Below are 26,746 nucleotides of genomic sequence, written 5' to 3'. Positions count from 1 at the left end.
TGAATTTCAAGGCCACATAGGTTGGCGGATCCGGTTATCAGATAGAGGCCACCTGCCTTACGTGGCTCTCTCCCACGGGTACAGCGAAAGCCTCTCACGGTTTCCACACCGTGCGTACCCTGTGCCATTTGCTGCCAGCAAATGTGGCATTAGCTGTTAATTACACAGGCAGAAAGGGCTCGTTAGGCGCCTTGTTAAGCCATTGCGAACCAAGGACTGCGTCGCTGGCTGCCAGTCAGCCTGCCATTTTCTTGGCTTCTGTTTTCTGTCGAATAAAGGAAAATGTCGAGTAGAACAAAACCTGTAGGCGTCTGAGAATCAGGTGTCGGCACCGCCGCAGATTAAAAATGAAAGATCTGAACACGCTCATCTCCGAGGTAAGAGCACTCAGGCCGGAGGTTGGCAGTGATTTTGAGCCTGTGCCTGGCCCACTCTGCTGCCCCCTGCCCAGGGGACTCCTCTCTCTTACCTCTCTGTCCTCCTGCCTCTGCAGCTTTGTGCTAGGAGATGAGACATGATCAGTGTGTCACTGAATCCAAGTTTCTTGGTTGGTTGGTTTTTTTAAGGCTGACACTTCGCCCCTTGTATTTTTACACTCATTTGGTTCTACTTTTTAACATACTGTATTAAAATATCACTCATTTCTACGACTAGGTTTCGGTGACCTTTAAATTTTGCCCCAAGGGATCGACTTACTCGCCTCGTCTTAACCCCACTGGCCTCAAAGGTATTCATTCTTTCCTCTGTTAATTCGTTCACTCATTCATTTATTCATTCACTTTACACAAAAACTCATGAGGTCCTCCTCTGGGCCATGGTCAGGCTCTGGAGGAGGGGAATGGAGTCAGACCCTCACTTGCTCTGAAGACCAAGTTGGGAGAAGGTCACAGTGGATTCTAGACCCCACTTCAGGACTTCAGGATTGAGAAAGCCAAGCCAAAGCAGACCCCCAAGGGATTCAGAATGACTCCACTGCTTTCTAGGTAAGGGGTGTGAGCTTAGTTTTTCACATGTCAATGGTGTTCCCTTAAAACGCTACGGGTTTGTAAGTGCTTCTAGAAAAATACCACAAGGGGTCCCAAGGCTCCAAGAGGCCACCTGTAGGTGATTTGCATAAGGCCACATGCTGAGAAGCGGTGCCCTTGGGGTCCACCCCAGCTCTGCATGGCTCCGGGCCCATATTTGCAGGGACATTTGCAGGGAGGTGGTTTATTGTCCATAGGGTCAGGTTCCTTGAGAGGAGTCAAGGAAGGTGCTCTGGAGGAGGAAGGAGGCCGTTCCTGGACTGGGAAGTGAAGTGCCTGTGGGAATGACCAGGGGGCAGTGGGGAGCAGGTTTCCCTGGCAGGAATAAATGTCCTGAGTGTTATCAGAAGCTCGCGTCCACAATTCTGAGAAGCAGACGAAGCTGCTTGTGAAAGGGTACTGGCGCTTCCTCATTCTGCTCTCTGTTTCCTCCCTGACACGGGGCACAAATAAATAGGAAGCGCCTAAGGCTCAGGGCGACTTGGAGGCTCCCGAAGGAGGCTGCTTGTGCCCCCCAGCACAGAGGTAAGGGTCTGGCTTCCTGCTGCGGCGCTGAGGATGGGCTCAGAGGAGAGGGTGCAGGGGTCTCTAGGATGGAAAGGGATGGGAGGAAAAAGAGCTGGAGCGGCATCTTGCTCCAGGGACCTGGGGAGGTTGGACTTGGCCTCTCAGGGAAGACTAGGTCCCAGATTCCAAGGCGGTCTGTAGGGGAGGGAGCACCCAGAAGTGTACCAGCTGGGTACAAAGCTGCGCCTCTGGGAGGGTTAGGGTCTGCTCTGGGGCTCTGTGAGGACCCGGCTTCATTGGCAGGGAGGACTCCCTTGAATGCTCTATCTGGGGGTTAGCACCATGCCCCACATAAGTTTGACACATATATTAGTTCTTTCCCTGCCCCGAGCTTCTAGCCACACATCTGTGGGACAGGGTGAGAAGGAGGCACAACTCCCTCTGTCCTCAAACAAAGGGGGGAGGTAGAGAAAATTTATCCGCAGGACCTGAGTTGGAAGGGTCCGGAGACATGCCAGACTCTCTCTCTCTCTCTCTCTCTCTCTCTCTCTCTCCCCACACACACACACACACACACACACACACACACACACTGTGCTCAGATGGTTTGGGTTTGGGCCCAGATGTGTGTGTTCTGTCCCTAAGGTGCTGGCTGGTCGGTATCTCATCACATAGCAAGGGACCTGTCCCTCCTGGATAAGGACACACACACTCAGCCCCTCTGCTCCCTGGAGTCAGGGACAGCCTGACCGCTTTCTCATCTCACAGCTCGTAAACTAACTGGCTCATACATGTCTCATGCCATGTCCCACAGGTTACACATTAACGATCGCTTGACAGAAAGCTCCATGACCTGGTAACCTAAGGGTTTGCTGGAGGCTCAGGCTCCTGTTCCTGCTCAAACCTGGCACTTAGCACCTTTGAACCCGATTTGGCAAGGAAAAGGGACCTTCACCTACTTCTCTGTGGCGGGGCACCTCCCCTCCCTCTTTCTGAAGGCCTTTAAAGGAGGACACCTTCTCTGTCTGGGTGGGCTGAAATGTCACGTCAGACACTACCATGCCTTTGGCTCTAACAGCTGGAACCTAACATCTGGGACTGCACTTAAAGGGTCTCAGTAAGGAGCCCTGAAAGGCTCCTCCTCCCTTGCTTCTGCTCTCTCTACATCTAACCCTCGACCTTCATCCTACTCTGCTGAGTCCCCCTGATCTTCTAAGACCTCTTGTCTGTCTATACCAGTATATACGTCTATATACTAAGTCACAGAGTCCGTGAGGCTTGGGCCTTTTCCTCAGAGCAGTTGAGTATAGAGACATCTGTTCTCAGTCTCCATCTACTGCCGGTGGCCTGACCGCATTTCAAAAACAGAACCCGAGAGCCTTGAGGACCCTTGTCTCCCTTTCCTGACAGTAGCAAAATTACAGTTACAAAGTAGCAACAAAATAACTTTATGGCCACCACAACATGAAGAACTGTATCACAGGGCCTCCCCATTGGGAAGGTTGAGAGCCGCTGATCTAGACCCTCTTGAGCAGGTTTCGTGCTGGCGTTGCTCAGCCTCACCTCCTAAGGACTCTCCTCCCAGCTGCTTTCTGAATAATCTCCACACACTTCACCCTGGGGAAGATATCAGACCTCAAATCCTGATTTTCTTTAGCAACACTGACCACAAGAAGCCTGAAATAAAAAATGGCTCCTTTGATTTAAACATTCCAAGATTGCACCACACACAGTGCAAAGCGCAAGAACCCCCAGCTCCCCCCCCCAAACTTGGCCATCCTTCCTCCTCCATAACTGCCCCTTTGTCAATCTAGGACCACACTCCAAATTATTAAAGGATTCCATTCACTCTTAAGGGCACGCTTCTCTTTATTTTTTTCTGTAAGAATTTGCCCACTGTGCCTCTGCCCGTAGCAACTCCTCTTAATCAGAACTCTTGCACCAAATTTGATCTGATTGATTCTTTCACTCCCAGGCCTTGGGCTATCCCCACCATGACTGAGGGTGAGTGCGTGAGCGTAGGCAGGTGTGTACTGGTATGCACGCATGTGCGTGTGCGTGTGCCTGTGCCTGTGCGTGTGTGTCTGTCCACACCTGGAATTGGCTTGTAGCCTCACCAGATAAGCTCCTGAGCCCAGCTGTAGGGTTTCCCCTCCTCAGAACAGTGTTCCCCTGCTGGAACACTTTTGCATATTCAGATTCTAACTTTATTAAATCATATCTGGGTTCTTTGTAGTTTCATAGTGAGTAAACCTTTGTACTGACTCCTGGCAATGCTTTTCCCTTCAATTCATCAGTTTTACTCTTTGTGCCAAGCTATTTCTGACCCAGTACTATAGGAGAGGGCACGAGTTCATCAGTGTTTGATGCCAAAAGACACACACATCCGATTTATCCAGGGCTAGGATAATCCAGGATCGTGGATGCTGCAAATGCATTACTGTATTGTGTGACTAGGTATATATCCAGAAGTGGCCGCTTTTAAATTATCTAATCTGATCCGGGCAAGGAAACACAGCGTCCTCCACTGGGTTGGAAAGGCTCGGGCTTCAGCAAATTCCACCTTACCTGAACTTAACTTTTGAGGTCACTCAGAATGGGACGGTCTCAGAAAAATGGGCTCATCGCCCACGGAGTTAGTGAATACTTATAGAAGCGGTGTGCGTGTGTACCACAAACAAACAAACGAAGCCCAGAGTGGCCCTTCAGCGTGCCAGTTAAGTCGCTTCTGACACGTGCCTATTGGAAAATGTCCCCAGCATTTAGACACAGGAGAGATCTCAAACTCTCTTTTCAGATGAAGAAATGGACTCTGAAAGGTTTGAGCGTTTGTCCAAAGTAACCAGTACCATACCATACCGTTGGTGTAAAACGAAACGAAACAAAACGCAACACAAAATTCTGGCAGTTCTCCTAATGCCACACTCTCAGAGTCAATGTATCAATCTTGGCTCCCGTTACAATACAGTTTTGGTTTTTTTTTCCACGATGGTAATTTTAAAAGTAAGTACCAGTGTGTGTATGTGTGTGTGCGAGCATGCAGGTACTGGGCTCCAGCTCTCAGACAGGGTGCGGAGCCTCTCAGCTCATCACCAGTATCTAGTCTCCTTTCATTTGCTGCGATCCAGCTGACTGAAGCTTTCCTCTCGGCGCCATGTTGTCTTCCTGGCCTTTTGGGAGCCAAGAGACGATTCCCCTTTCTCCAGGCCCCCGAGCACCAGTCAATCTCACCTACCCCAGAAACCCATTTTCCCTTTCCCTACCCACACCCTGAGCGTCCTCAAGGCTCTCCACGCTGTTTCCTGCCCTGGCTTTGTCACTTGTTTACACACACACACACACACACACACACACATACACACACACACACACACACACACACACACACAGCCCATTTTATTTACCCCGCAGACCGGAACAGCTCCCATCCTCCTGGTCGCCAGTCCTGCTGCGTCTCTGGCTTGAGTCGAATCCCAGAGGCCTATTTAAAGTCTCAGCAGGTGTTGTTAAGCCATGCTGCTGAAAAGGCATGGGAAGGTAATGCCCTCCTAGAGCTCTCAAGGTGCAGGGTGAAGGTTCCCCTCCCCCCCCCCCCCCCCCCCCCGCCTCCCAGTCTTCATCCACATGTTCGTTGGCCAAACCAGCCTTTCCCTGGGCTCGGATTCAGTACCGTGTTTCCCTGGGTTAGCCTTCTCTGTCAGCTGAAGAGGCCGTGTGTCACCTACAAGGTTTCCATCACCGGTCACTGTTGTTTGCTCCTAGCCTGTGATCATGGGTGTGGGCGTGCATACGTGTTCAGGTGCGTGTGGAGGCCAGGTGGCACCCTCGGGTGTCCCTCCTCCGGTACAGTCCACCTTCTTTTGTGAGACAAGGTCTCTCTCTGGACTGGAATCAGTGAGTAGACGGAGCTGGACATCCAGGAAGCCCCGGGGTCCTGCCTTTCTCTTTCTGCCTCCCTGACGCCGGATCAAAAGTGCACAGCACCCTAGTCGGCGTTTTCTGTGTGGCTTCTGGGCCTCGAACTCGGGTCCATGGCTTACAAAACAGGCATTCTGCCCACCTCAGCACCTCTCCAGCCCTGTCTGCTGGTCTGCGATTTGTTTTGTTTTGTGGTCTCCGCTTTCCATGTGTGGCCCCTAAGAGTAAGGACATATTTGAATGCTCTCAATGTTTTAGTTCTGAGTCTCTGATCTTTAATCCATCTTGGATTTGGATAATTACTTTGTTTATCGCTTTGTCTACAGTTATATTTGTTGTGCGGTGGTCTCGCCTCTTCTCTTCCGTTTCTTGAGATTCAGAATCAGCTCGTTCAGGGCATTAAAAATCCTTCTATACCCTCCATTTCCTCTTCTCTGAGCTTCAGGATTATGCTCAGCAAACCGAGCCCCGGAGCCTTTCTCCTGTGCCGGCCTTGGCCAGGAGGGGCAGGCCCTGCAAGCCGCTCTGGCTCTGCCGCTGCTCTGGGTATCCAGAGGACAAACTCAGGCCATCAGAACGGTTTGCAGTCCCGTTGGGCCGAGTCAATGGGCCCTTTTGCCCCTTGCTGGCGATGCACTGAGTAGACTACTGAGTATCTCTCTTTCCCTGGTCAAACGCCCCACACTTCAACAAATCAGGATCTGAATGGCTTGTGAAATCGATCTTGTCTGGGGTAAATTTCTGTTTCCCCGAACTCTCCCCAACCATATGTTTCTTCATACACTCAGGGATCAGAGCATAGAGACACTTCTGTTCTCCCTCCTTCTTCCCTCTCCACCCCCTCCACCCCCCGACCCCTTTTCTCCCAGGTCTTCCTGTTTCTATACATCACCCTTAGAGACTTTCAAGCCTTTTTTGTTTTGATTTTATTTTAAGTCCTGTTCTCCCTGTGTAACCCAGGCTAGCCCCAAACTCCTAGCCTGCAATAATCAGCCTCACTACTAGCTGGTATTGGATGCACACCAAGACCCTGACTCAGTCCTTACCTGTCAGTGTCCCTCCTGCTTATACACCCGGGCACTTGGGTGTAAATAGCATTTTTTTGTACCCTCACAAAGCCAGGCGGGCCCTTAGTCAGTTTTCAGTTCTCCTCCGCCTCCGCCTCACAGCCACCTCCCACATTAGTAATCTGAGTTTTTGCCTCGCCCTGGCCACTGCTGCGTGCTCACTCACTTTTGCTTCATACAGCGGCCAGTCTTTCCTACCTAACCTGCAAGAGCTGCTGTTTCTCTGTTTCTCAGAATTGGCGTGCTGTCTTGCTTGGCATCTTTCCTGAAAAAACAGGCTAGAATAACTTTTTTCCAGGAAATATTTTGCAAAATTCTTCCCTACCTTCATGTAACTAAACTCTTTGGTTGACCCTTGAACTTGGTCTTTTATTTTGTTTTGTTTTGTTTTGTTTATGTGGGGCAGGTCACACGTGTGGAGGTCAGAGGATAACTTTCTGGGCTCAGTTCTCTGCACTATGGAATCCGGGACTTGACCTCACCTTGCACCATCAGGCTTGTGCCAATACTTTTAACTGCTAAGCCATCTTCCCTGTCCCATCGCTGTGCGTTTAGAAACCGGGGTCCCTCCTGAGAAATTGTTTCCAAATACGTCCTTTGCCCCATTGGAAGCAGCCTGCCGTGCGCTTCCTTCTGGCAGATCTCTAGGATCACCCTTCTATTCTCGAAAGACCGGATGCCCACATTGGCACACAAGTGGGTGCCACGTTACCATGGGGGAGCCACGGTCTGTGCCCCTTACTCAGCAGCTCCTCCTGTAATCAAGCTTCTCTCTCTTGTTTCTCGGTTGGCGGAGAGCCAGCTTCTTTAAACCCAGAGGCCATTCCCAGCTGTCTGTGGAAGCTCTCACGGACTGTGCTTAACTCCACTGGTGTTTGCCTTCCCCCTCGCATAAAGAGACACCCACAAGCAGATTTTAGGCTTGCGGAGTTACTTCAGAGTGAGGAAAGGAAGCCTGATTCCCTCCCCATTGCACCTTCCTTGGATGTGGCGTCTGTCCTTACCTTATGATCCAAAATGGCTGCTGGAGTTCCAACCATCACTTCTGAAATACAGATTAGAGAAAGAAAGAAAATGACTTTTAAAAAATTTAAAAAAAGAAAAGAGACAGACCTCTTGAATGCAAGTCCAAGTCTTTGGGAAAGATATATACCAGGCATTTAGTTATGTGACCAGGCCTAGTGGTGGGAGAGAGTAAGAAATATCATCTTTTACAAAATAAGCCCAAAAAACAAGGGATAGCTAGGCAGCCGGTGCTGCGGGCCACATGGATGCATTATTCTCTGCCCTCTGCTTGGCCTCTTTTCCAGGGCTTCCATGGTATTCTGTCCCCATCTTTATACATCCACCTCAGTCAGGTGCTCGTCTGTGGTTCAGCCCATCAGTGCACTGAGTTTTCCAAAATCTTGCGTCTCCTCTGTCTTCAGACGGCTTGGCTTGTTTTTACAACTGTTTCAATGGCTCTTGGCTCTGCGGTAAGGAAAGGGAGCAGGCCCAGGGATTCAACTCTTCCTGTCCTTGGGCCCTATCTGGTCAATGAAAGTAGGTCTGAGCAGTATGCATTGGAGCAGACATAGGACACATCTGCCACCGACGATCAGGAAACACAACCTCTCAGGGAAGTATGGTTAGAGAGGGAGAGTCATCAGCCAAGCCAGCTGAGCTCAGTCCCAGCCTGTCCCACACAGCTGTGGCATCGTGGACCTGTCACTCCACATCCCCGCACCGTTTCCTGCCTGTGAGGATTCTAGCAGCTGCCTTGACCAAGATGTATCGGTCTTCGCCAAGCGCTCTGCATGCTTCCTGGCTGAGGGTGGGCGTTACTCCTTGGTCGGCTGCTCACGTAAATTCTCTGTGGCTATTTAAATGCTCTGCTTGTGTTCTTCCATGGCCCAGATGATAACTTATTCTCCATGATTTCAATTGTTAGGGACTGAATACATCCCCACTGGGGAGGAGGGGCGCTGGAGATGGGGCCTTTGGGGTGTAATGGGTCAGGGGAGCTGAGCCCTTATGAGGGACCAGTGCCCTTGTATTAGACATCCCGGGAAGATCCCTTCATGCCTCCACAGCGGTGGCAGCAGTGAGAAGCCTGCAAGGAAGAGGCCTCAGATGACCTCAAACCTGGGTGTGGCTTGACCTTGGCCTTGCCACTTTCCAGAACGTCAAGAAATAAATGTTTGTGGTTTTTATGAACTGCCTCATCCATGGTGTTCTGTGACAGCATCACTACATTGGTGCATTTATTTATTTATTTATTTATTTATCTATTTATTTATTTTTGCCCACATTGTCCTTTGCTCGGCAACTCCATTAGCTTTATAAAAGGCAGGAGGTTGAGCTGTGAGATTTTTTTTTTTATTCTTCTTTGTCTCAGAATGTTTTGGTTACTTTTAAGTGCAGACAGTGTAAACTGCAGCGGTTTGATGCAATTTAGAATGCAACTTTTTAATTAACCTCAGGTTTGGGGAGTGGTGTGAGAGCGAGGTTTGGGATTTGTGTGTGTTGTTGTTCAATCATCTTAGTGCTTTTCAAATGGAATGTTTCGTCATTTTACACTGTGTACTGGTTCTTCTGTTTATATAGAGCATTCTGGAGTGAAATGACTCTTGTTCCAGTCAAGGTGTCCACTGACTCAATAGGTAGATGATTGGTAGGTAAGAGATAGGTAAAGATAGATAGATAGATAGATAGATAGATAGATAGATAATAAATGAATGAATAGACAGACATAGATACATATACAGACACATGGATGGATGGATAGAAGAATGAATAGACAGAGGTATACATACATAGATGGATAGATAGATGGATAATATATAGACATACAGGCAGATGGGTGCATTGGCTGATAGGCGATAGATAGACAAGTGTGTGTGCTGTGTGCATCTTGACTGAAGTTTCAAATGGCCTTGCAGGAGAGGGGGCCACAGCAATTGCTCCGTATCGCTGGTACTTCCCAGGTGAATTTAATGAAAACGAGGAAATCCCCAGGCTTCGGAGAAAGGGGAACTGGGGAGCAGAGGGGCCTGCGGGAGAACCAATGGCAAATGAAGCAGAGGCAGAGGCGGCGGGTGGGGGTTGGAGCACCAGGGTCCGCATATGCTAGAGAACAAGAGAGGATGGGTTCCTGCAGAGACACAAACAAGAGAGCGAACACACCTGGGTGCACATCCCTTGCCCCCACCACCACCACCACAACCATCAAACTTGCGGGTCCCAGATCCTCTGTGGGGCCTGCTTCAGGGTGAGCGCCAGCCACACTGTCACCTCAGGGCCCTGCTTGGAGGCTGAAGAGGGACCTGCTTGCTCAAGGACGCCAACCCCATCTCTCCTATGGTCATGCTTTAGGCCAGCAAGGCTTAAGGGACGGGAACAATCCCAGGGTGCCACACATCTCGGCCTCCTGTCAGGGCTCTGGGTACCTACCATCAGCAGTGTCCTGGGCAGCTCTCAGTCTGCACATCCTTTTGCAGTCCCCGAAGGATGCTGTCTAGGAACGGAGAGTCATGAGACGTGTGACATGACTGTGGCCCAACCCCCCAGCCAAGCAGCAGCACAGAACCCAGGGACAATAAGGACACCACCCTAGCCATACCCTACCTAGGCCGCTGCCTAAAGTCCCAGAATGGACCAACAGGCGGTTCTGACCTGGGGGCTGCTCTCCATGGCCCTGATGGCTCTCTGCTGGAGACCCAGTGTGACGGAGGCACACGGTAAGTCTGCAGAACCCTTCCCTTTCCGTCCCTCCTTTTAGTGTTGATGCTGGTAGGAGCCGTATCCACAATACCCCCAGGGGCTCCCAGCACACCAGCAGCTCTGGCCACTGTATCTAGCACTGTCTTTCTTTTCTCTCCCATATCCTACTTTTTCTCCCTCAGGCTTCCCCTGGGCCCCTCTCGTCCCTCTTCTCCATGTTTCTGCTCATCCTTGCCTGGCCCTGGAACATCCAGCTCAATGGTGTCCCTCTCTGCCAATATTGCTCATTGTAGCCCCCAAAGCCCCAACCTCCAATGAGCCAGCATCTTCTCTGTTCCTCCCGGGGACCCTCTACTCCTCTGAAGACTTCCAGGTTCCCTAACCCTTGCTCCTGGGGGCTCTTTTCCCCGCTATTGCTCTAGCCATCTCCTCTACTCAGAGGCTCTATGGGGTTCTCTAGAGGCTTCCAAAGCTCCACGACTGTCCCCTGTGCCCTTCGACTTCTTCCGTGACAGTGTGGGAGCCACATTCTCTTTACCAAGCCCAGGTTTAGAGGCCAGTCTCAGCAGATCAGGACCCTGGAAAGAGATATGCCAGCTGCGTCTCAGACCTGGCTGTGTCTGTCCTACCAAGTGTCACCTCATAGAATTGGGGGGGGGGCGGGCAGCAGGCCTGAGAAATACCCTTAGACCATGCAGCACAGGACACACAGTCACAGCGTGGACTCCACTGGGATCTCATGTTCCCAACAGAAGAGGAGTGTCCCCGACCGGGTCCCCAACACAGCCCCACCAGGCTCAGGAGCCTCATCCTGGTCACCTGAGCCTCATCCCAGCCCTCCCAGGGCTGGTGCTTAAAAGAGCTGTGGGAACCAGGGCTTCATGGCACACGCCTTTAATCCCAGCACTCAGGAAACAGAGGCAGGAGGATCTCTGTGAGTTTGAAGCCAGGCTGGTCTACAGAGAGAGTTTCAGGACAGCCAGGGGCTACATAGTGGGACCCTGTCTCAAATAAATAAATAAATAAATAAATAAATAAATAAATAAATAAGAAACAAATAGAAAAGTAAAAGAAAGACAGATAGGAAAGAAAGAAAGAGAGAGAGAGAGAGAGAGAGAGAGAGAGAGAAAGGAAGGAAGGAAGAAAGAAAGAAAGAAAGAAAGAAAGAAAGAAAGAAAGAAAGAAAGAAAGAAAGAAAGAAAGAAAGATAGTTGTGGGACAGGAGTGACGGGAGGGGGCTACCTGGAGGGGAGATGATGACTCTCCTGCTTCTCCTCGCCAGACACTGTCCCTCTGCAGACCCTGCGATGCTACAATGACTACACCAGGCGCATTATCTGCAGCTGGGCCAACACGGAGGACTCCCAGGGACTCATTAACGTGACTCTCTATCGCCAGGTAGACAAGTGAGTGCTACCGAGCCCATTGGTGCTGCAAGCGCCAGGACCCTGCTGCTGCCAATACCCCTCCTACCCCGTGTGTCATCAATGGTGTGCTGCTGTCATCACTGTCACCTTGTCACTGTCCCAACACCTGCAGCAGCAGCAGCACCAGGCCTCCCTGGCCCTGAGCATCCTGTTCCTCTCCCAGGATCTGGCTGTCTCCAAGGGAACCAAACTGCGCCTGTCACTCAGGGATACCCCTAGTGGAATGGTCAGGCCTGAACCCTCTTCTGCCAGTCCACCTCATAGCTCACCTTCACTTGTCTCCCAGCCACAGGGGTCTCCCAGTGTCGCTTGACAACCCTTTTGTTCTACTCGCTTCCCTTTCCGGTTCTGTCCACTGGAGAGTGTGAGCTTGATAAATGCAGCCTATCTAGACGCAGTCCTTGGAGAGCTCATGGGCAGAGACTCTCGGATGACGATAACCAACTCTAGCACAGACTTCCCTGCCTGCCACCCCCCGCCTCTCCAGGTTTTTATTTAAGTAATCCTTTTCTCTGACTCCAAATCCCATAAGCCAAATTCCGCTCTTGCTCTGAGGACCGTCCTGCCTCCGTCTCCACATCTCGCTTTGTTAGCTGGGAAGAAATGGCAGCCTGGGTAAACGACTGTGGTTTTAAACATCTTCTACCTCCTTTTCTGCTCGTTAGCGCACGCTACTAAGTTTATCTCCAAATGAGATGCAAGTCTGACCAACTCGGACACCATCACCCTCAGTCTACTTACAATCACGGGGATGACGCCACCTCCCTACTCCATCACCCTAAGCCTTCACATTCTGCACCAAAAACAAGCCCCCACTCCTTCCTTCCCTGGCACGCTTGCGATTAACAAACCCACAATGAACCCTACATTCCTTGTGACCAGACTCAAGACTGTTTTGCTTGCATTGTGAAAGCCAATACTCAGGGACAAGCCGTTAGGGACAAGGAAAGGACTGATTGACAAGTGTACAAACTCAGGAAGATTCCAGAGACCACTCTGTGCTGACGTCACAAGTGTAGGATTTCAACGGGGACTTGAGGAGAGGGCCCTTTTGTTCTCAGGAGGGCTTTGAAGCCCTCCTCAGCGGTACTAAATTTCAGAGTGATCCAGGTTTCAGATACAATGTTGCGATTCTGTGAAGGTCGGTGGCTGTCCTGGGACATTACCAACCAGGAAGTTTTATGAGTGTGTCTCTTTAGTTTCTTTTCTCAGGAAGAGTTAACAAGTTGCAGTTAAAGATACAGAAATGGGGAGGAGGGCAGATGAACTTTGGCTAGAGCATGACCTTGACCTGTTTATATGGCCTTGGTCAGAGGTCTGTGTACAGCAGAGCTCACTGTAGATCAAGAATAACAGACTGCTCAGCTGTGTGACCGGCAAAATGAGTGATGTTTTAAAGTCAACTAGAAGCCTTTGAAGCTAAGAGCTTCTTAGGCTCCTCTCTGGCTTGCAGCCAGATTTCTTGTGAGTGTTGCTCTTTAACTAGATACACCCTAGATTGCACACACACACACACACACACACACACACACACACACTACTCTGTGCATTCCAATTACAGGCCTGGTGGTGACCCCAGGGACTGCATTTGCTGCAATCAGCCTGCTGCATTATCTGTCTGCTTTTCCCCCAAGTCCTTGGAGATTCTGCCCATATGACACGTGCAGTGAGTGATTCCATCTGTACTCCTCATGGCCAAATCTAGGCTCCTCATTCTAGCATTTCTGTTGTATTCAGCATTTTCTCATGACACGTGTTCCTTAGTGTTACTTATGTTCCCATTGGGATTCTCACTGCATGGGCTTGTGTGTGTGTGTGTGTGTGTGTGTGTGTTGTGTATATGTGTGTCTGTCTCTGTATATACGTGTGTCTGTGTGTCTGTCTGTGTCTGTGTGTATGTGGAGGTGTGTTGTGTCTCTGTCTCTGTGTGTCTATGTGTGTTGTTCCCTGCCAGACACTGACCCTGGATCAAAGCAGGCGGCATTCGGTAAGAACTAATGAGTGTCCACTGACAGGGAACAACAGCCAGTGTCCTGCGACTTCAGTGAGGACCTGCTGTGGTCAGAGTGCCCATCACCCCACCGCTGTGTGCCCAGAAAATGTGTTATCCCCTACACACGGTTTTCCATCACCCAAGATGACAAGTACTCGTTCGAACCGGATCGGGACCTGGGCATCCAGCTCACGGTTCCATTGGCCCAGCACGGTAAGACGCTGGGGTCCTGCCGTGTGTACAAGCGTGGGCAGGTCACTGGAGGTGGCCTAGAGTGAGGGTCTCTTGGGCTCAGGGACCCCGTCCTGGGGTTGGAGCAGATGCGACATGCGGCCTCTGCCGGAGACACTTCCTGTCCCAGCTGCCTCTGCTGTCTCCCAAGCCCCAAAGCTTCCCTCCAGAAGGAGCCATGTGACTCCTGTAGCATTGTCCAGGTGACAGAGCTCTGGTCTCTGTTGTTTTGCCTCCTGGCTGCAACACCTTGCCCTCTCATTGAGACCCACAGAGGCTCCATCCTCTTTCCATGCTTCCGACCCAGAGCCAGGTGCATCACCCCTTTCTCTGGCCTCCAGGCATGTGCAGTGGGTCCGTCCACAGGTCCCTTTGTTACAGCACGATCTCAGGTGGTCATATCTGTGACATGTCACCAGCACTTCAGACTGAAGGAGAAAGCGAGGTTTGCATTGTCATTCTAGGCCCGAGCAGGTGTCAGGCTCTTAGGGGGACACCGCAAATCCTGTTTGCTGTCCGACAATGCTAGGTTGAATGCTGTTGTCAAGTGACTGGTGCTGGTGTCTGAGAGAGTCCCTCCTCCTGGGGCTTAGAGCTGCAGGCTGAAGGGTGAGGGGGCACACAGGAGCCAGCTGCCATGTGCAAGGGATGGAAGGCAAAGGGTTCTGGCAATCAGGAAGGGCTTCCCAGAAGGAAGGAAGGAGCTTTGCAGCCAAGTCCTTGCTTTGGGTGGAGCTCAGAGCCAGAACTGCTCAGAAGCAGTTCCTGGCCAGGAAACCACACATGCAAAGGCTGGTCACAGGGGCAGGTCTGGAGAGATTGGGGCATGCGCGAAAACCCAGGTACATTCACTGTATCTAAGGAGCATTAAGTTCTAAAGGGAAAATATGAGAAATGGGCAGCTGTATCTCAAGCCTTGAACTAGGGAAGGGGGACAGGAAGAAGATAAAGTTACCCTGTGTGACAAGACAAGGATGGGAGTTACAGTGAGCTGTGGCGAGAACCGAGGGGTTCTGTCCGGGGACAGGAGCCTAAGAAAGCCATCAGAGAAGACAAACAGGGATGCTGGTCAATGTCAGTCAGCACCTGAACTGAAGAGGGTGGGTAGCAGGAGAGGAAGCAGACCGGCTCACAGCGCCCTCTGCTGGGAAGAACGCCCCAGTGCACAGCTCGGCAGAGGCAGGCCCCGCTGAGCTCAAAGTCCGCACCACAGAAGGCAGAACTGCGGTCAAACCTGCCCTTCGCAGGTTCCGGGTCTGGAGCCTCAGAGGAACGTTCCTTGAGGCTCTTGTTTATGATCATCAGCTGATGGGTGAGCACTGAACCTGGGCCCCGGAAAACCAGGCTGCTCTCAGCAACTCTGAACCCTCACCTCCCTCCCTTGCAGTACAGCCACCGCCCCCCAAGGACGTCAGCATCCGCCCCTCTGGGGGCCATTTCCTGCTGGAGTGGAGCAGGCCCCTTGGGGATGCCGAGGTCCCCTTGCTGTCACAGGAGGCCATACAGTTTGAGGTGGCTTACAGACGGCTTCAGGACTCCTGGGAGGTAGGACCGTGAGCCGTCTGGGCCCAACCTTACGGGGTGGCCCCTCAGGCTCCTCCTTCAGCTCCCCTGTCTCCACAGGATGCCCCCAGCCTCCATACCAGCAACTCTTGGGTCACTCTAGAGCCAAAGCTGTTTCTACCCGGCAACACCTATGTGGCTCGTGTTCGCACTCAGCTATCCCCAGGGTCATGGTTGTCTGGACGGCCCAGCAGATGGAGCCCAGAGGTGCAGTGGGACTCCCAGCCAGGTAACAGAGCCCCTCTTAGGAGCCTGGACAGGGGAGACAATCTGGGCCGGAGGCTCCAGCATTTACTTACCTTGTCATCAGTGCCTCCCACCGGCCCTGCGTCCTCAGTTCTCTCTCCCGGCTGCTCTGTCTCACACAGGGGACAAGACCCAGCCTCAGAACTTGCATTGCTTCTTTGATGGGCTCCAGTCCCTCAGCTGCTCCTGGGAGGTGTGGCACCAAATGACGGGCTCTGTTTCCTTCGGGCTCTTCTACAGCTCCAGCCCCGGCACTCCGTGAGTGGCCCCTGACCATCCTTCCCTGATGCTTCTTATCCCCAGGGCCGTACCTCTCTGAGGTCTTAGCCTGATCTGAGCCTCCCCTGGCCCTGCTCTCAGCTCAACACTGCTTCCCCAGGGAGAAGGAATGCTCCTCGGTGGTGAAGGAGCTTCAGGACAGCCTCTTCACCCGGTACCACTGCACTCTTACCGTGCCTGATCCCAGCGCCCACAGCCAGTACATAGTCTCTGTTAAGCCGCTGAAACAGGAGATCGTCATCCAGAGCTTTAACCACAGTGAGTTTGTCCTGCCTCTGCATGAGCTCCGAGTGCGATAGGGGCCCAATGTGTCACTCCAACAAACACAGGGACCTCTTTGGCATCTTTGTGTTTGCCACTTTCGAAGATTTGCAGACCGAATGCTAAAATGACTCACAGTAATTTAAAAAAAAAAAAATTTTTTTTTACTATTCTTGGGTTAGGAGCATGACTCAAAGGGCAAGAGCAATTGATGAACAGGCCGTGAGGATCTGAGTTCGAATCCCAGCACCCACATAAAAATATTGTGCATGTTCACATGTAGTTGGCTGGAGACGGGAGGACGGTTGGGCTTCCTGACTACTAACCCGCATCCAGGGGCAGTGAGAGAGAGAGCCTGTCTAAAGGAACAAGGCACGGAGAAGGGACAGGAGAGCTTCTTCTCGGCCTTCTGCAGGTCTGTGCCCAGGTACCCACGCCCATAGGCAGGCAGACACAGCAGAGAGATGGCGAGACAGAGACAGACAGAGAGATGGAGAGAAAGGTCATTCTAATGGGCTTCTGCTGTCTTCGAGGAGACGGGGACGCCACCGGCAGCTTGCAGCTCACGCCCTGCTGCAGATCACGCTGTCGCCCCTCAGGAGTCTCACTTGAAACCTGCTCCCTCCTTCCCTTTTGCTTCCTCTCAGCTGCACACCTGTCCCCCCTCCCTCGGACCACCGCCCTCTCCCTCCTGCGATTCCCAGGATTTCCTGCGCTCCTCCAACAAATGTTCTCACTTCTCAAATTCTGCTCTCTGTTTCACTTTCGTGCCAGGCAAGGAATGCGTGCCAGCAGATGGCTTCCTTCTAGATCTGTGTCCCACCTTCCTGGCACAGGGCAAGGACTCTGATATGAGGGAGACTTTCCATCCGACCAGTAATGCGAGTCATCTTTGATAGCTTTGTCACCGGAGTTCACACGCAGTGTTTTCTTCTTGGGGCACTCCCCCTAGGAAATGAGATTCCTCTGATCGAGAGACCCCCTCTGTGTGTGCTATAGTCACCCACATTATTTTTGTAAAAGCTCTTTGAAGTCCTAAGCTATTAATCTTGTTTTGATGGAGAGTCCGAAGGTCACGGTGACTGATTGACTTACCTTCAATTGCCCACCTCTCTCAGAACGTACATCAGGGACCCATGAGAAAACCTGAATACATGCCCATGTCTCCGTCTTTAACTTTCAGTCTGGCCACAGTGAGATGGGGAGATGGTTTTCTGGGTGTGTCTGAAGGCCTAATACACAGCCTTGCCCTGGAGGCTTTTAGAATAGCCAAGGACTTGCTAGCTCATCCTGGCTTCAGGAAACTCCCAGGGTTACCAAAAAAGCAGGACACAGGACAATGGAGACACAAGCTCTACGCCGCCCAGTCTTTAATTTCTGGGGCTCAGCTTCCCCGTGTGTAAAATGGGGAGGTTAGAGCATCTTGAAGGGGAAGGAAGAGAACAGAGGGAGGGAATCCCCACAAAATGTGTTGCCCAGGGCCTGGAACAGTCCATGGGCCTAGACAAGCCACTGGTTGCTTTCTTTTTTTAATCCAACACTAGCAGGGAAGCCCCAAGCTTTAGGCCACGTCATCACCCAGGCTTACCTCAGGCACTTCCCAGCTCAGGGTATCACCATGATGCAGTAAGGCTGGGTGTTTGTCTTAGTTATTTCATTATTGTGACAAGACATCATGACTATGGCAACTCATAGAACTCTCTTCTATAGGTTGGGAATGTGGTTTCAAAGATTTAGAGTTTGTGATGCAGAGCAGTAGCAGAGGCATCAGGGGCAGAGAATCAGCTGAGCACTCACATCTTTTTGTTTGGTTGTTTGGTTGGTTGGTTCATTGGTTTTTGAGACAGAGTTTCTCTGTGTAGCCCAGGCTGGCCTGGAACTCACTTTGTAGCCAGGCTGGCCTCAAACTCATGCCTGTGCCCCCTGAGTGCCAGGACTAAGGATGTGTGCCACCATGATCACAGCTTGAATCACAAGCCAGATGTAGAGAACAGCTAAACCCCTCCCTGCCCCTGCCAGTGACACACCTCCTCTAACAAGGCCACACATCCTAATCCTTCCCAAACAGTTCCACCAACTGGGGACCAAGTATTCAAACATATGAGCCTATGAAGACATTCTCATTCAAACCCACCACAGAGTTCAAAGCAGTCAAAGTGGCTAGGGGCTGGGGATATTGGTCCAGGGAGGAGACTACCCATGACCACCTTGGATAACAAGGAACATTCTGCTGGAGGAAGGACACCATGACGCTCACTAAAATTATCCTCTCCCCAGTCCAGATGAATCCTCCAACCCTCGATGTGGTCAAGAATGGAGACAGCTATTCCCTGCACTGGGAAACTGAGAAAATGCCCTATGATCACATTAGGCACAGATTCGAGGTCCAGTACAAGAAGGAAATGGACAGCTGGGAGGTGAGGTCCAGGACTCGGGGGAAGTTATAGACAGAGAGGAAAGGAAAGACAGAACTTCCTACAGAACTCTACTTACCACGAGCCTGACCCTTGTGCCTTAGAGCCCCCATAGTCAACAGGCGACAGCCCAGTTTCTTGATGAAGGATTCGGGCTCTGAGAGGTGACATGGCATGGCCCCATGGCCAGTTGCTGCCCTTGAGCTGAGGGGGCAGACTGTCAGGGTGGGGCAGCAGAGGTACCTGGAATGAAGGTTTCAAAGACCACCAAGGCCTGGGTGGATTTCCTCTCAGGAACCAAAGCTGACCCATTGGTGTAGAGGCTGAGGGCCAAGCTGAGGGCAGGTTCTGCCTAGCTCACATCCCACATACAGAGGCCTGGCACCTAGAAGCAGACCCCTGGGCTCCACAGAGCCCAAAGCAGGACTATTTGGCCAGCACTCTAACTTCAGAGAGGAAATGGAGAGACTGAGGCCTGAGAGTGAGTCAGCAGAAGGTCATTCCTGACGCCCAGCTCATGGTCTAGAACCCAGCCAATTAGCATGATGCTCCTGGATCAGACAGAATTTAGGCCAAGGCAGGAACCAGACAAATGAGGAGGCAGAGAAAGTCTGGGCTTGGGCCTGGGCGTAGCTGTCAGTGGTGGAAGAGGCGCCATCACGGTGCTTGGTTACAGTAGGCTCTATCCTGGGGTCCTGGGCTGGACTGGAGATTCAGGGGGTCTAGAAGTGGCTGGGGGAGAGGGAGGGCAGTTGGGGCTCTGACCCTGACTAGGGGCTCAGCTTCTGCACCTCTGCCGCTGCAGGACAGCAAGACAGAGATCGTGATACAGCACAGCATGCTCCTGCTGCAGCTGGAGCCTGCGACCACATACGAGGCCAGGGTGAGGGTCCAGACCCTTCCTAACTACACTGGGATTTGGAGTGAGTGGAGCAACAAGTGCTCCTGGACCACTGACTGGGGTACGTCTCTTGGCCACCGCCACACCCCGGGGACAGCCACCCACCCCACCCTACCCTAGGGAGCTGGGGAGGGGAGGATCTGTTGTTCCTACTTTCCGTTGGGGGCTTAGGCCTCTAGTCATAGGGCACTTGATTTTATTAGCCTTTGTGGCGGCCATGATTGGTCAGTCTGGGTTTTTTGTTACCATGGCTGCAAAGCTACACTAGCTACATACACACGTGCGTGCATGCGTGCCTGGGGTTGGAAGGTTGGTGGTTTCCATCAGTCCTACCCAGTTCCCTTCCCTTGACACTTGCGCCCAACCCTCGCTTTTCCAGAGGGACCCTCTGCTGGCCCACCTTCCCATCTCCCCTGACCCTCTCTGGATTAGGAGGCCATGCCCCCCCCATGCCTCCTTCAAGAAGCCTCCCAAGGCTCAACCAGTCTCCTCTGTGTATTTACTGCTGGTGCTTAGGGCAGGACTCCCCCACGCTGAGCACTGGGCTCAGGCTCAAGGGTTTCCCCCAAGTATCTGCCCTCCCCCACAGAGGTCCTGGGGGGACACAGGCCTCCTCCCCTAGCCTGCATCCTGTGTCTCCCACCTAATGCTCCTTCTCGTTCTTGTGGAACAAGTTATGCCCACACTGTGGACAGCCCTCATCCTCGTCTTCCTCATCCTCACCTTGATCCTGGCCTTCCGCTTTGGCTGCATCTATGGACACAGGTGAGTGCAGCCTGTGAAACCGGGCTCCAGGGCCACAGGGATGACAGGGCCTGGCATGCTATCACTCCTACCCACCCTGCCACTCATCCCCTCTATACATGGGCCCGGAGGTCTCTGGACCCCCTCATACACGAGTCCCCACCATCCTGCTATCTTCCAGGCTGTACAGGAAGTGGAAGGAGAAAATCCCCAACCCCAGCAAGAGCCTCATGTTTCAGGTAGGAAGGCAGGACCTGCTGCTGGCTCCCTGTCCTATTGCTGTCACAGCGGAGAAGGGTAGGAGGGCTGGCCTAGCAGGAGGTGGGTCTCTGGGACTCCTTGGGTACCCTAAGGAGCAGGAGTCTCACAAAATGCCCTGAGCTCTGTCTGGAGACACAGACAGAACTAAGAGCATTCCCCTGTGCAGGAATTCTCCTGGGGGTAGGGAGGGGGCTGAGGGCCTTCAGGACAGGACTTGGGCCTAGCATAACAAGATGCCTCTGAGCTGGTAGGAGCAGCAAGGGTGTCTCCAGAGGGTCAGGTACTGAGATGAAAATGTCAAGAATGGAAAGACATGGCTGTCAGCTTCTCACGAGACAATGGCCACGGTGGACACCAAAGTCATGGGAGAAAAAGCCCGTGGAGAACAGTGTGGCCTCCTCCCCTCAGATTCTTGAGGGCTGAGGGAAGTCACTGTCCCCTGGGTGCCTCCTGATTTCTTGGAGCCAGAGGCCTGAGCTGGGCCCCATTGTGGGGACATTTTTTTCCCATGTATGGACCTCATGGAAGACACCATACGCTCATGCCATCCTCCACTGTCCCCTCCTTCCTGAGGTACCAAAGTCATAGGCACAAATATCCTTCGCCTTCTAGGATGGAGGCCAAGGACTCTGGCCTCCCAGCAGTGTGGAAGCCTTCGCCGCTAAGAACCCTATGTTCCAGGGACGACAGAGCAACCTTTTCGCTGAGCTTAAAGGGTGAGTGGTAGGCCTCCGACCCTTGGAGAGCCTGAGGGAGGAAAACTCTTCCATTGTACACATTAGGGTAACCCTGTGGGTCTCTGAAGAGATTATGGGAGGTGACGGCCACTGTAGCAAGTGGCAATCCAGGGAGACATGAGGAAGATCTTCCTGACTCCCAGGTTAGGGTGAGACAAAGGACGACAGCATCCCGGAGCAGGAAACCTCTCCTAGCCAGGCTGCCTAGGCAAGCCCTGCACTGGATGGCTGAATGTGCATGCCTGCAGCACTAAGACCTGTGTAGGGAGAGCTAAGCCTGTCTTCCAGGCAGCTGGTAGACCTGTTTGATTCCTAGGCAAGTGTGACCCTGGCCCCAAAGGTAGTGGGATGCAAAGAGCAGAAGATGAGGGCAAAAGCTAGGGTGGTGGTGTGAACTGAGCCCTGGGTGCATGGACCTGTGGGACGCTGGAGGGTCCCATGCCTCAGTGCTCACTGTGAGGTCTGGAGGGAGGGGGGTCAGGCCTTCCAGAGAGCCCTGCCTGCTCTGGGGCTCCCTAAGTATCTGAGTTCCACATCTCTGCCTCTACTGTCTCCACAGGAGCTCATACACACATTTGGAGGACAATGAAGTATCACCTATCACCATTGAGTACCCTAACACTGTCCGAGATCCACCATCTGGGCCTGACAGCACCCCAGCAGCCAACACCCCAGCAGCCTCATCAGAACCCATGGAACAGCCATCCGGTGCTCAAGTACACGCACCAGCTCCTTCTGGCAGACTTAAGAAGCAAACACCCAGCTTTGACTTCAACGGACCCTACCTGGGGTCTCCCCAAGCCCACTCCCTGCCTGATCTCCCAGGCCAGCTGGTTGCCTCCCAGAGGAGTGGAAGCCTGAAGCCAGCGCTACCAGGCTCCTTGGAGTACCTGTGTCTGCCCCCCGGGGGACAAGTGCAGCTGGTTCCACTGTCCCAGGCGATGGGGCAGGGGCAGGCTGCAGATGAGGAGTGTGGGTCCAGCCTGGAGACTACAGGGAGCCCTCCCGTGGACCCGAGGGACAGCCCTGCAGCTGAGCTGAGGTTGGGGGAACAGGAGCCAAAGGACAACCCAGTGATGCCACCGATAAGCTCTGGGGGCCCCGATGACACCGTGGTGGCATCTGATTATGTCTGTCCTGCGGATCTGGTGCTCACTCTGCCCACAGGGCCCCTGTCTACTTCTCCGGGTCCCTCTCTAGAGTTCCCCTCAGACCAAAGGCCCAGTCTCTGTCTCAAGCTGCCTGGGGTCCCCCCTGAAAGTCCAGCTCTTAGGCCATCAGAGTTTGAAGACTATGTGGAGCTCCCTCCAAGTATGAGCCAGGCCCCCAAGTCCCCTCCAGGCAGTCCTGTTCCTCCTATGCCAAGCAGCCCCACAATGAGCCCCCAGGAGCACAGGGAGGAAGTGGCCCCGGTATCCCCACACTCTGAAGGCCTCCTTGTTCTCCAGCAGGTGGGAGACTACTGCTTCCTTCCTGGCCTGGGGACTGGCCCCCTCTCCCCACACAGTAAAGCACCTCCTCCAGGCCTGTGTCCTGAGATTGGGGGCCTAGACCAGGACTTGCCCGTTAAAAAACTTCCCTACCGGCCCATGCCCCAGGGGCCAGTTATTCAGTTTTTCAAGTCCCTGAAGCATCAGGACTACCTGTCGCTGCCCCCTTGGGACAGCCAGCCTGGGAAGGTATGCTAGGTTCACACCCTCTCCCAATCTCACCAGCAGCCCTGCACCTCAGCCTGAGCAGCTCCACAGAGCCCTCGCCAAGAAGCACCGCTGTCTCTGCTCTCAGCCCTGACACTCAGCCATACCTGACCTGTGCTCTCTGTCCCTGCCTCCTCCTCTTTCTTTCCCTTCTGGTCTCCTTCCTCTTCCTCCCTCTCCCTCCTAACTCCTCCCTTCCCTTTCTCCCTTCTCTCCTTCTCCCTCTCTCCCCTCTCCTCCCCTTCTTCCTTCCTCCTTCTCTCTCTCTCTCTCTCTCTCTCTCTCTCTCTCTCTCTCTCTCTCCCGTTTCCTGGCTTCTGTAGGATCCTCCTTTCCCTTTCCCTTTGCCTTGTTGGAGTGGGGATGAGGCCCAAGAGGCCTCTGAGAATAAGGTCTTCATGGTCTGTTTAAGAACTGCTGTGGATGCTTGTTCCCTCAGGCATCAATAACAGCACCTGTTCTGGCTCAGTGCAGATGGTGGGAGGCTCAGGTAGGCACCCTGGGGTTCAGACTTTGAAATGGGCAGGCTCATGTCACTACAAGAATAGCTATAGTCTTCTATGGCTGCCTGGGGAGGTCAGAAGGTCCTTGCAGAGGGCACTGGGGACCCCTGTTATATAGAGAAGTCACTGATATGGGCAACACTAGCTGGTGGTCACAGTTATGGAGGGAGGAGAAGCAATGGAGAAGGCTAGGCATCTAGGGCTCATGGTGTCAACTTCAGAAAAGCCAGGGTGTGGACCCCTAAAGGACAAGAATGTAGCGATCACACAGGATGGCACATCCAGGGACTTAGTCTAGACATCGGAGCTGCTCTCCCTCCAGAATGCCTGGATGCCTGCTGCTCCCACTGGCCTCCGATGAGAGCCCTGCTGTGGGATTTCAGTCCTTGGAAATCACTACCTTCTTGAGAGTTGGGGCACAACAGCATTACATCATTCATTCTCACTTGTCCTGTTTGTTCGTGGTCAAGTTTGCACACGCTTTTGTATGTGTCTTGAGTATCGGCTGTTTTGTTGTTCGAGGGGAGGGGGGTTGGGAGCAGAGTTTATGAACAATTTTGTCCTCGGCGTCATCTTTTTTGGATGAGCCTGTACAGCTCTTTCCATATGGCCCTTTGTGGGGCATACACTTCTCCCCTGAATGTGGTCTCTCCTAGTTTTGTGCGGGAGGTACAATGGCAACCCTCAGCACTTAAGCCTCTGAATTGCTATCAGATGAATCGGGGAGCAGGACCCCTCTTTGGGGCTGTATTTGCAGTGGCCTTAACAGCAAATGTACATGTGCCTTCATTTTATTATTTCTGGATCTTTTGGTATCTAAAGCCTCAAATGGGAGATGTTTCTAGAACACATTTACACTGCAGAGATCTGTCTTTATATGTTCTGTGGACCTGGAGCCAGAGGACATTGTGCCATTTCTTCACCCGGACACTTTCTGTCTCTGCATCTGAGAGGCACCTCCGTGACCCATCAAGCCCTGAGCTGAATCTGGTGTGTCCTGGTATCCTGTGCCATGGTCTCACTCTCTTTGATGGCAGCCACGACTCTTCATTTTTGGTTTTGACCCATGGCAGGCAGAGCCAGTGTTCCTTGGACCCTCTTCATTGCAGCAAAGAAAACCACCAACATCTTGAAGGTGTCTCAGTGGCAGTGTTCACAGTAGCCTGTCGATACATTCCAGAGTGGACCCCTCATGGGAGACAAGCAAGAACGGTCTCTAGGTATTAAGATATGGACTCCAAAATGCCTTGCATTAAGAGGGAACATGGTAATAAAATGTTTATAACAGCACAAAACATGGTCCGTGTGTGTTTGTGGGTATATGTATGTATGTATGTGGGGTGTGTGTGTGTGTGTGTGTGTGTGTGTGTGTACTGTGGAGAGATCCTGTCTGAGGCCCACAGGGTAACAAGGAGGCAAGCTTCTGAGAAAATCCAGGAGAGAAGAAGAGGGAGGAGGAAAGGGGGGCATGAGACATGCTGGCACTTCAAAGCTGTTTGTCACCTGGAACTTGGCCTGAACCGAGTTTCTCACACTTGCTCTTTACCTACAAGAAGGGAAAGAAGGGAAAGAAAGCTGACCACGGAAAGAGCTGAGAATGATAGAGAGTTGATTCTGATACTTAACAGATCCACTCAAGTGACTCCCACGGTCTCACTTCTGTCAAGCCTGTTTTTGTGTCTGACGGGGTGAAGCTGTGGGGAGCCAGAGCAGAGCTGGTCCAGGCTGACTTGTAAAGGTGTGAGATGTGGCAGGTGTGAGATAGACAGTTGAGGGCCAGAGGCAGAGGCTAGATCCTCTAGGACTGTGGGGACATGATATGGGAAATGGGGGGCAGGAAACAGGTGGGGTAAGATGATGGTGGCTTCCCTGGGTCCTGGTCAGAGGACTCAGGGCTCAGAGGACCCGACAGACATGAGCCATGAATGGCAGAGAAAGGTTTAGCGGTCATCATGAGAAAAAAAAATCATAAATCAATAAGGATTCATTGAATAAACAAAACTAATCAAAAGTTTATCCTCACTAGTAATTAGGTAAATGGGAATTAAAACTGAACATTTTTTTTTAATTCACCAGGTTGGTAAATATTAGGGTGAAAAAAAAATCTCAATAGCCAGAATTGAAAAAGACGTGAGATATAATATTCTTATACTACTTATTAAATTCACTTTATTTTTTTAGGGTGGTTCTATCTGCTGCAAAATCAAGATTCATGGAGTGCCCATGGTCCCCTATAGCCTTCCCCACACCACCAGTCTGAGCAATAGTTACCTGGTCCCTTTGAGCTACTGCAACAAAAGATGGATCAAGGGGCTTAGGGGCAGCAGAATTGTGTTTCTCGTGGTTCTGGAGTCTGGAAAAACCACAGTCAGGGGACATCAGAACCAAATGTGGCAGCGCAGCAGATACCTGTAATCTCAGCACTCAGGGAGGCTGAGGCAGGGGAATTGCCAAGAGTTTGAGGCCTACCGGTTACATAATGAGTTCAAGACCAACCAAGTGCTACATGAGTCCCAGGTAAGCCTGGAGCACAGAGCAAGACCCTCTATAAACAAGGCAGAGATGTGTGAGCCTCTGTTCCTGGCAAGAGCCACTTCCTCACAGGTAGGCCCTTCTCACTGTCTCCTCCCAAAAGAGGTCAGGGGTTCTCTTCGGGTCTTCTTTGTAAAAGTAGCAATCCCTGCTGACAGGGTTGAAACTCAGTGACCTCATCACCCCTGTCAAAGACCTCATCTCCTGATGCCACCACGAGGGTTGGGATTTCAACAGTGTGCTCTGGGCGGACATAAAGCCTGGCACCAGTGGCACATTTGATAAGTATATATGGATCCACCGCGGCCTCCCAGAGTTGGAGGTTGACTTTGGGGGTGTACATTTGGCACATCCTGTGCAGACTCGGACAAATGCAAAGCAGCCTGTGCCCGCCACCATGGTGTCACACAGCTGGCTCGCAGCTGGCAGGATCTTCGGCCCTCTGCTAGTTCATTCCTCCAGCTGCCGCACCTTCTACTGTCCCCTTCTCGCCTTCTCAGAATGGAAGCACTAGGGATTCTGAAGGTGCCGTTCCTGGACCGGCATCATCAGGCATCAGTGGGGATGAAGCCGTGGATGGCACCTTCCGGCACATCCCCACCCACAGAACCACAGAACCAAAAGCTGCTTCACCAGCTCTGAGTTTGATTCTGAGGCAGCGGGGGGGGGGGGGGGGATGTCACCAGCCTTCGCTCCTGCCCTGTGCTTCACAGCCTTCCTCTGGGAACATGAAAAATC

At 52.2% G+C, this 26,746-nt stretch overlaps 1 protein-coding gene across 2 annotated transcripts; it reads left to right on the top strand.

Moving 5' to 3' along the window:
- Positions 1 to 824: 824 nt before the first annotated feature.
- On the top strand, positions 825 to 24,771 carry Csf2rb (colony stimulating factor 2 receptor subunit beta). Of its 2 annotated transcripts, none has more exons than XM_021636712.2 (14): positions 825 to 983; positions 9,997 to 10,236; positions 11,502 to 11,625; positions 13,662 to 13,852; positions 15,258 to 15,415; positions 15,494 to 15,662; positions 15,802 to 15,937; positions 16,059 to 16,216; positions 18,497 to 18,636; positions 19,439 to 19,595; positions 20,209 to 20,299; positions 20,460 to 20,517; positions 21,152 to 21,255; positions 21,836 to 24,771. In XM_021636712.2, the coding sequence occupies exons 2-14, from the start codon at positions 10,149 to 10,151 to the stop codon at positions 22,962 to 22,964; spliced, it is 2,703 nt and encodes a 900-aa protein (XP_021492387.1). In that variant the 5' UTR covers positions 825 to 983; positions 9,997 to 10,148; the 3' UTR covers positions 22,965 to 24,771. The 2 variants fall into 2 exon arrangements, with proteins under 2 accessions (XP_021492387.1, XP_021492385.1); XM_021636710.2 differs by lacking the exon at positions 825 to 983 and adding an exon at positions 1,353 to 1,550.
- Positions 24,772 to 26,746: the final 1,975 nt, after the last annotated feature.

This window comes from Meriones unguiculatus, chromosome 8 (assembly GCF_030254825.1).
Source record: "Meriones unguiculatus strain TT.TT164.6M chromosome 8, Bangor_MerUng_6.1, whole genome shotgun sequence".
Taxonomy (NCBI): Eukaryota; Metazoa; Chordata; class Mammalia; order Rodentia; family Muridae; genus Meriones; species Meriones unguiculatus.
This window is presented reverse-complemented; position numbering and strand designations above follow the sequence as displayed.